General features: G+C 40.7%; 1 protein-coding gene across 1 annotated transcript; it reads left to right on the top strand.

Annotated features, from left to right (window-relative positions):
• The first annotated feature begins 49 nt into the window (after positions 1-49).
• On the top strand, positions 50-10,029 carry ttc23 (tetratricopeptide repeat domain 23). Its single transcript, XM_041038607.1, has 11 exons — positions 50-308; positions 495-663; positions 1,247-1,370; positions 1,728-1,887; positions 1,987-2,112; positions 6,486-6,657; positions 6,826-6,931; positions 7,337-7,464; positions 7,680-7,829; positions 9,568-9,650; positions 9,853-10,029. Exons 1-11 carry the CDS (start codon positions 268-270, stop codon positions 9,965-9,967), a joined length of 1,374 nt encoding a protein of 457 aa, XP_040894541.1. The 5' UTR covers positions 50-267; the 3' UTR covers positions 9,968-10,029.
• The last annotated feature ends 110 nt before the right edge of the window (positions 10,030-10,139 follow it).

Below are 10,139 nucleotides of genomic sequence, written 5' to 3'. Positions count from 1 at the left end.
TCGCCTGTATGTGACATACTGCCTGTAGATCTGATTTTTTTTTTTTTTATCACAACATCATAGTGTATCGCGTAAGGTAGAGTTTCTGTTCTTTTAAGCCCATTGTCCAGATGAGAGCAGCAGTTCCGGGATACGCGCAGAGTAACCACGGAAACACAAGCGCAGCGCTGAATGCAGAGACCGCTGCTGATGGCTCGGATACATTCATAAGCAATTTGCTGAAATTATAAACCTCTGACACACTGATTGTTTGATGATGGTCACACAATGGCAAAAACACGACCCGGTTCCTCCGAGTCTCCGGTTGAGTAAGTCATTTATGTTCTTACTGTCATGTTTGTTTAATCGCCGGATTTACACTCCAATCAGGGTAATAAAAAAGCAAAGTAATAATAAAATATCCCGTAAGACTTGATTTCTGTATTAACTGTGTTTCGAAAGTGTACTTTGAACTTTGAAAATTTTTAACGTGCTTGACCCAAATCCCCTGAAAGCATGGGAAGCACAAACAGAGTCGTGGGTGCATCTCCTCCATCCTGTGGGTCAAGTGTGCTGAGTCCTTCAAAAACAGGATATACCAAGAGAGATTTTATGATGATGCCTCCAGAGGAAAAGCTCAAACACTTTGACAGCCAAGCCCAGGTCCATGAAGACAACCAAGAGGTGGGTTCAGTATGACAAATTAATATGGCAATTCGTTGATAGTATTTTGCAGTTAGTTCTGAGCAGTAGACCTGCCTTCACAACATGTCCTGCAGACACGGGTCTTGTTTACATACAGTGCGCATGAATCATATGCATACACCTACGGGTGCAACTAATAATTTTCACTGTTTACATGCATTAGTATCCTGTTTTTTGAGTCTTATTCTGGTTTTGATTGCACTCATCATGACATTTGCAAGGAATTCAAGAAACCTGATTGTTGTTTTCCTTGTGCGCATGATCATAGCACTGTTATGATGTTTGATCATCTGTGTTCAGGTGTGTCTCGATTCCTCAGCATCTCAGCCACTTATTTCTTCACCAGCTGAAAATAAGCAGAAACCAAGATACGGTGTTTACATGCCCAGTGTATCCTGGTTTCTGTAAGAGTTTCTCAAAACCAGGATAAGGCCGTGTAGATGTTAACTTAAATTTAAATTAACTTAAATTAACTTTTGTACTACTGGTATGACCTCTGATGCATGGTACAGTGGGCTATCAAGAGATGTGATACTGACTGTCATTAACTATATCTTCTCAGTTTGATGCTTGCATCCAGGACCTGGTGCGTTGTGTGGCTCTGACCAGGCTGGTTTATGGGGAGCAACCTCTGAAACTAGCCCAGGCTCATGCCAGACTGGCTAAAGCATATTTAGTGTTCAAAGGTAATACTGTGAGTAAATCATAATTATAGATTATATAATTGGTTTTCAGAAATTACCCCTTAAGGCAGATACACAAACCATGTGAATGTCTGTGAGGGATCCACCCACATTTCACACACCTACTATGTCCCCTCTTAAAAGATAAAATTGTAAGATTAAGTTTTTCTAAACTGACACGTGTTGTAACGATGATCCAGCATTAGTCATTAGTCTTATCTCATATAGTGATACTTTGCTCTATAACAACAAGCTTGTGAAAGAATTGTTAACTGGAGATGATGTTAAGATGATAGTCACATTTGTAGAGTGAACATGCTGTTCAGTTTACCCTCAGTGATGATTATTTTGTTCCCTCAGGCTGGGGACTGCAGGCTCAGGAGCACTCGGCCCAGGCCAGAGAGCTGCTGCCTGTCTGCTCGTCCATCTCCTCCTGCAGAGCTCCTGCAAAGCATGAGGTTCTTGCATGTCTCCTGAGCGTACACCTCACACAGGGAGGCTCTGCACTGCTTACAGCCAAATATCCTTGCTGTGATATGTTTGACAATAATGTATGGGATTGAACAGAAAAATGAACTCAAAACAACAAGCCCTGAAAATGTCCTTGACTCCTTGTCACACTTGAGGAGGCAGAATCCTCATTTCTGGAAGCAGAACAAGTTCTTAAGGATCTTTATCAACACAGTGCCATCGACCAGGAAGAGATGATAAAGACTGAGCTGGAAATCTCTACTAACCTATGCAGGTTCAGTATTGAAAACAGTAGTGTAATACTTTTTAGTTGTAGTACATGTAGTTAAAATAGAAAATTCATGAAGTTGTAAATATACAGCAGATTAGAGGCTGTAATGCAACATTTCCAGCCAGTAATATGTGATAGCAGCTGCCACTCAGTTTGGTGCAGCGCTGTCTGGTAATCAGGTGATTTGCTTTATTTATTTCCTGTGACTCGTACAGTGTCATGTTCAACATGAGCCGAATGACTTGCCACCATTACCATTAAAAGGTAACAGGTCAGCTCTTTCCAGTGGGTATTCAGAGTATAGCCTGGAGCATTTTACATTTTCAGCAGTTATTATAACTAAGTAATATTTATTTTTTGTCAAACTCTCCCAAATACTGTACCCATGAGATTACATTTACGTTTGGCCACAAGATGGCGATAGATTCCTGCAAACTTGCATTAAATCAAAGTTTCACATGGTTTTTGGAGCGTAGGGAGGTTTTTGCTGACTTCGTAATGCTAGTAAAAACACCATTATTTAATGCTCTCTTGGAAACAGCAACTTAACAAATCAGGATTTTCCCCTGTCATTGTCCAGTCCACTCAGCAGTCTGCGTGGGTGTTTTGTAATGATGCTTACAGACCTGCTGGGTGGGGTTTCTGCTTGTCCTCTCATATGGTCACTGCTCAAGCAGGGGCACAGATGGGAGGGAAACATTTCTGCTCTTTACTTTTCTCCATAAGCTCTCTGCTCTTTTTTTCTTTTTTCTTGTTTCAGTTTTTTCTGCTAATGTCATATATAGATATTGCCTTTACATTCTGGTTGACTCCTTGAGATTTGTAAAGCCTTGTGTGTGTGTGTGTATATATATATATATATATATATATATATATATATATATATATATATATATATATATATATATATATATATATATATATATAAACTTGAACATGTCTCCATCAAATCATCTGACAAACTCCCAATGATGGTATAGTCTTGTAAGCAGCCTATACTATTGGAATTTGGATCAGTTGTTGTTGTTGTTTTTATTAGTTTTAGGAAGGAAAAATAAATATTGTGCATTACTACGTAAAGAAAGACAGTGTTTCAACATAGCTGCCACCCTACATGCAGTTTTTAGTGTTTAAATCACAGACTTTAAAAGACGGAAACCACATAATAAAAATCCTTTTGCGAAGTAAAGACTTGCAATATTCCTGCAACATTTACTGTAAATAGACCTTATCAGCAGCGGAGGTGAACTACACTGATAGGAATTTGTAAATGATGCCATCTTAGTCTATTTCAGAGAGTCAGAGTTTGTTGACATGATGTGTGTAATTGAAAAAATGTGCAGACTCTGGCTGGTGTGTAAGCTTGCTAAATCTCTTTTGTTGGGTGATGACTAAGAATTTGGCATGCTTCTAAAGCTCTGTCAGTCAACACTGTTGTGATGGAGGGGAATGTTCCCACCAAAGCCTGGAACAATAAAGTAAGCTCAACTCTCTTATAGATCCTGGTCCAAATATTCTGCTTGGTTTCAGATTCACACTCAAGGTGTGCACATATGATCAGCCAGATTGCATATTGCTGCTGGTGTTGTCAGACTTGGCACATGACTGCAAAAAATGACTTATGTTTTTGTGTCTTTGTGACTGCTGTCGTAAATCTACAATTTAGTTGACGTTTTAATTAATTAAACATTTTAAGGATGTATTTCAGAAATTCTCTCTGGCTGAGTAATGAACTTGCATAAATTCTTCCATATTTTCTACTCCCTGAACTTTATTTTCATGTTTATTCATCATTTTAATTGAAATACACTCTCTGTCAACTTTGAGCAGATTGTTTCCAGAAGTTGTGCTGTTGCAGTAATCAGTCACCCTGTTGAATAAATGCACAAAATAAAGTAGCTGCTCTTAATACCAGTATTACTCCTCATGCTCAGGGTCCACAGTCTATGGAAGCCCTGAAAGGCAAGTGGAAGGGTTATTTTTTTCTGAGTTTGTTTTTGTAATACTTATTTTGGCCACAAGAGGCTGATGTGCACCACTAACCCCAGTCTAAGGGACCAAAAGCATCCCTGTTTTCTTGATTTTAAATTTCTCAGTTCATTCTATATACAAGGTACACCCATTGTGTGGTAGCAACTTATGTAACATTACTGTCATGTCTTTCTTTCTGCTAGAATTGTGGGAGAAGCTTCAGGAAGTTAGGCGAGTTAATATAAAGAGCGACAAAGTCTGTGAACGGAGCAAGCTGTCATGGATGAATGGGTCAAACTCAGGATTTTCTCCCCAGAGTCTGGGTTCAAGTCCTGTTTTATTCACTGACTTAGTTAACGTTATTAATTTCTCAAATTTTTTTTCTTTATTTTTATTTTAAACTTTTCAGCCAGAAAGCCTTGATGGCAAACTTCTCACCCATGTGCACCCTGAATGCCTCTTGTAGCCGAAATTAGTATTACAAGAAGAAACACTTCAAACAAATCCTGACCCAAATAAATAAATAAAAGAAAAGAAAATCTCTTGCCTGTCAGGGCTTCCGTAACAGTGTGCTGGGTTTCATCCAAAAAAAGACAGTTAATTTCAATCACATATCATTTGAGATGTGAAATTGTCTCTGATTACACATCTGAAATAAAACCAGCAGGGATTTTGTTGTACATGGCCATGACTGAGAGTTACTACGCACAACAACACAGGTGGTTTAGGATTCTTCTACATAGAGTTTTACCCAAATCTGCCTGAGGCACACAATAAAAAGACTCATCAGGCAGAATGCCAGTTTAAAACACTGCACAGATTTGCTGGAGCAAGCTGTTGTGTTTTTGTCCCTCTGTTTTCACTTTGTGTCGGCCGTTTTCTGTTTCATTTTCCAAGTGAAAGCCCAGAGAAAACTTACGTCAACCATGTTCTGGAAACGTTTACAAAAGAGGGCTGTGTGGCTTGCTTGGCAACACATCTACAAGTCCTTAATTATATTAATTCCCTGCCCTGTGGACTCTTGGTAGATTTCAGTGGGTTGTGGCATATTACCGTTCTGCCAGGAAGTGCATAAGGATGCAGAGTGAAAGAGAGGATAGAGGAGCATTGTCTCTGTCTGGCCATGCAGGCAGAATGGCAGGACTCAAGCCATGCTGGAATGTACTGTAGCTCTGCTTCAGCCACCGCTGCTGCCCTAAAAGGACCTGCCTGCCTCATGAGCACTTATGGGCGGGGCACTCCTGCTGTCCATCATGACCTATTAGGATAATCTTGGATTCATGGGAAAATTCAAAGAAATGAACCTTCATGGTGTTTTGGTAACCTGTGCTGCTGACATTTAACCACTGAGCCAAGAATATCCAAATTCACGTTGTCCATGAATGTGAGCATGACGTAACACTGTCAAGCTCAGGCTTGTTGGTAGACATATATGCTGCATGTACTCATGATACTGGAGGGTATCTTGGATAAAACCGTAAATCAAATGCCTTGCTCTTACAGATTAATTTGGTATGCATTCTGTAGGTAAATGAATTGTCATTCAGGTAACACTATACAGTGAACAGTGTGGATGTGGGAAGAGTGATTTGTGAAAAGGGATTTCCTATACTGCCAGGTGACAGCAGTGTAGCTAGATTGTATGGTAGTCAGTGTTGTGCTGTCTGAGAAAAGCCACCACCCCCCGACTGCAGAGCTGAATTAAATTTAGAGTCCATTAGGTGGTGTTAGCAGAGTAGCCTGATGGATCCAGTGTCCTTGCAGTGGTTAACGTATCTATCGTCCCATCCTCTCTCTCTACTCGCCCAAGCTCTCTCTAGCAGTATTACAGGAGGCAATGATCGTTTAAACACACTGCAGGAGATATTTCTCAGAGACTAAAGTGCAGTGAGGAGGTTAGGAGCAGCGTAACCTCCAGAGGAGACAGTTATAGACCTGTGAAAGTATGCAACAAAAACAGTTAACAGGGCGATGTGTAAGCTTTCCCTATTATAGTCTGCACTGCACTGAGCTTCATCTGCAGCCATCAGCCAAATTCTTTCACCCTTCTGAAGGACCTTGGTTTAGCTAGAGACCAAGTAGTTACTTCAGTAATGTGAAACGATCATAGTAATAAAGTAACAGGCTTATGGGTATATACTGTGCACTAACAATACATTGAATAATGCATGTTTTTAAGCTGAAATTTTAAAAATAATAATATAATTTTGTGATTTTTGAATAATCGTATACTCTGTTGATTGATCCCCTGGAGGAGAATCAAAGACATTCTCTGCAGATGTAATGGTTTCATTGTATTGCCATACCCTACTGCCTTGTGTAGCAGACTAGACTGGTCTTTGTCTTTATGTTTGTCTCTCTGTCTCTGACAATCTGCCTATTTGTGCATCTTTTCTGCTCTATAGGGTCTATAAGAGACAGGACAGGCCAGAGGAGGCATTAAGCCAGTGCGAGAAGTCTCTGCAGCTGCTGAAGGACTGCAACAAGCCAGAGAAGACCTGCTCTGTCTATAGGGACATGGCCACCATTGAACAGGACAGGGGTCATTTGGACCGAGCCATAGAGCATCTCTCCAAGGCAAGTGGCATATCACTTACATGTCATACACAACTCTTAAGCACAACATATATAAACACGTAAGCACTTTCTTGAGATGGTGCCAAGTTCAGTTGTTCAGATAATGTTCCCACACCTCTTACTTGCTGATATGTGATCTGTCTTATTTCACATGGGTGTTTCTTCTAGGCTCATGCCATTGCTATGAGCCACAGCCCAGAGGAGCTGGAGGGGGCTCGGATCTCCCACAGCCTGGCCCTCATCCTTTCTGCCTCAGCAGAGCCCCATCACAATGGTGAGTCTATTCACAAACGCAGGCCTGAACAACAGACATAAGGGGTTAATTAGGACTTGAATCTCCCGTTGTCTTCCTATATGTCAAATTCTTTAAGATGGTGTAATGGAAACCAGACTTATAATAGCCTTATTGAAGACATGTCCAAGTTCAGCCATGTCAGTATGATTCGCTCATGTCAACATATTCAGTGTAAATGTCCTTATGCTTCATGGGATCTATGTTAAAGCATAACATCTGAAAACTGGAAGGATTTGTTTAGAAAAATGAAACTACCATATATAAGCTCATATTGTAGCGATTCTGTAGCAGTGGGTGTTTTCAGAATCAGTTGTCAATTATTTCCATAAGTTAAGAAGTCAACATTCATCAGTGTGTATTTCTTTTTTTCTTATCTCTGTGTAGAATCTGCAGGTCACTACTTTGAGCAGAGTCTAACTGCATACAGGAACTCTGTAGGTCCTGAGGATCCAGCCTTTCTCGCTGCCCAGGATGATTTCTGTCGTTTCCTCCTCCTCAATGGCCAGCAAGAGGTTACACACACACACACACACACACACACACACACACACACCTGCAAATACACAGGATCAGTAAGACAATGCCACCACTAAGATTTCTTTCAGGCACATCTCGTATTTTTGTCCACAGAAGATTTTTATTATCCACACATTTCACCTGTTCAGTGGGATGTGGCTCTTTCTAGTGATGGCAAGATGACTTACCTATTTTTAATGTACCATTGCAGAGATGTGTGGAGATCCAGAGAGGCTCTCTCACTTCGAAGAGATCTACATTTGGTGACCTGAGTGCTGAGGTAGCAGACACCCTTCAGCTGATAGGAAGTGTGGAGATGACTGAGGGCAAGATGATACAGGCCCACAGGACTATGACAAAGGTAGTCACACTTTCTATCACAAGTAATTAGTAAGCAAGTTATAATGTCTTGGTTATCACCTGTAAATGGATATTAAAAATTATGGACAGAGTCAGTAGTGACACTGTACCTGCCAAACTATTCGTGAGGGTTTAATAAAAGGCCTGGAGTCAGCCACCTACACCAGTGGGAGGGTGGGAGGCTTGTTCAAAATACACACAAAGAGTCCCTGTCATATTGAGATGGAGCTATTTCCGCCATGTCTCTAAAGCTCAGTGCTATCAGAGTTGCATGCTAATCTGGGAAGGGTTCAGTTCGCAGAGCCACCCTCCCTGGTGTAAAATATCACACAGAATGACTTTGTGTTTCCTCAGCCTGGACAGACCCTGACAGATGGGCGGCACAATCTCTGGAAAAAGAATGGCAGTTTGCTAAGTGCTGTCAATTAAAAGGACACTGACCCCAATTAGAGTGGCATGCCATTATGTCCTCTGAAACAAAAGTGACATTCTAATGTCTTTCAGCACACATTCATTGAATAAACAGCCACCTTTTAGCTGATTAAACGGTGTTCCTCCTCTATAGCTGTCACTGTTCTATTTGATTTCTTAGGTAAAGAGTGTTTTTGTTTTTCACATACAGTATGACTGCACGTTTGCCCTATGAGCTCACTTCTGCCACCCATCAAACATACTAAAATACACCAGTAAAGGGGGATTTCTTCATACTCGTAATGACATGCCTGTAAGTAAAGGAGGCTGGTTGCTATGTTGCTTTGTTATGGCATCTAAGTGCAGAGGGGTCCAAGAATGACAGGGTACATCAGGGCTCACTCTCTCTACACCACGTCCGACTAGTAACCTTTCTGAAGTACCCTGACACAGAGCAGATATGTCAGGGCATTTTTTTTTCCCTGTCATCATGACACCATCTGCACTCTGCACTGATTGAGTAACTTTTGTTTTTCCAAAGGAAAGCTGGCTCATACAGTACATACATGCACCTAACCTTCAAAACAAACATAGAGAACAATGGTCCGCACACAGAGACATACTCTTCACATTTCCCCCTTCCTCTGTAGTGCTGCTGTAAAAAAAGGGCCTTCCATTACATCAACCTTAGCAACAGTGAAAACATCCATGAGACCAGATGGATCTGTTCCAGATTACCGAGTGTTTTGCTTTCCCCGGTGAACAGGGAAACTTTTCACTCCCTCTTTCCCTGATTTAACAAAGCTCTCGTTACATCTTGTAATTTATGATTATTGCTGAAATAGCGGGCAGGCTTTTATCATGTCTGTTGTGTCACTAAGTGAACTGTGTAATCACATACACGTGTTTGTCCTTAAAAGTTTTGACTTATCTGGATTTTGTTAAATTACGCAATATTTTTCTGATGTCATAGAGCTAAGCAGTGATTGCTCATTCCTCTGATTTGATTGGACCAAGCTAAAAGTAGAGTGGAAAATGACTCAGGCTGCGTCTTAAATTTGTTGCATTAACTACCCCAGATTCCTGGGTTGCTGGTTTAGAGTCACTTGTAATAAATCTAGCAGATCCCCCTTGTTGACCTGTCACTTCGAGTGGTCAGCACAGGTGTTATCTAAACCTTGGACCAGCACAGTGGTTATTTTAGGATGTTTAGTGCATTCACATGTTGCTAGGAAGTGTTTATCCCCCTCAGTATGAGTTGGACCCCTCATCTTCCACTTGACAACTCATTCCACTGTCATTAATTTTTATTTTTATTTTTTTTTTAGTGCCTGGAGATCCAGAGTTGGGTCTGTGGTACTCAGCACAAGAAGACAAAGGCTACACAAAAAGCTGTGGACATGCTGGCCCGGTAAATCCTCAGAACTTTGACTTATATTTGCCAATCATTAAACTGTATCTTTTATGTCTTGGATATTAAGACAATTGCCAAGTGAGTGGTTTTATTAAGTTGGTATCATGAAGCTGACAAAAAGTTGTTTGGGGAAATAAACATATATCTGGGAAAACAGTCCATGTTTCAATGATGTAACCAAGCACTATATGTTTCACAGGGCACCAGTGGTGGCTGAGAAACTACAGAGGCAGGGCAGAAGAAAAACAAAACTTGATGCATTTTCAGTTGTACCATCAAGTGGCAATGATGGAACCTCCCTGTCTGACTCTTGAAATTAAGGGTTTGGGCCAAGAACTACTGACATTGTTTTTTGCTTTGGTCTGTGTGATTATACAAGCAGCACTGCTGAAGGTTATCTTCTAATTGCTCTAGTCATGATGACTAACAGCTTTGAAGAAAAACACACTCTGAAAACATACTCATAATAGGTTTTAATTGTGTTAA

The sequence above is a fragment of the Toxotes jaculatrix genome, chromosome 5 (genome assembly GCF_017976425.1).
Source record: "Toxotes jaculatrix isolate fToxJac2 chromosome 5, fToxJac2.pri, whole genome shotgun sequence".
NCBI lineage: Eukaryota > Metazoa > Chordata > Actinopteri > Toxotidae > Toxotes > Toxotes jaculatrix.
Note: the sequence above shows the minus strand (reverse complement) of the source record. Positions and strands in the feature narration are given on the sequence as shown.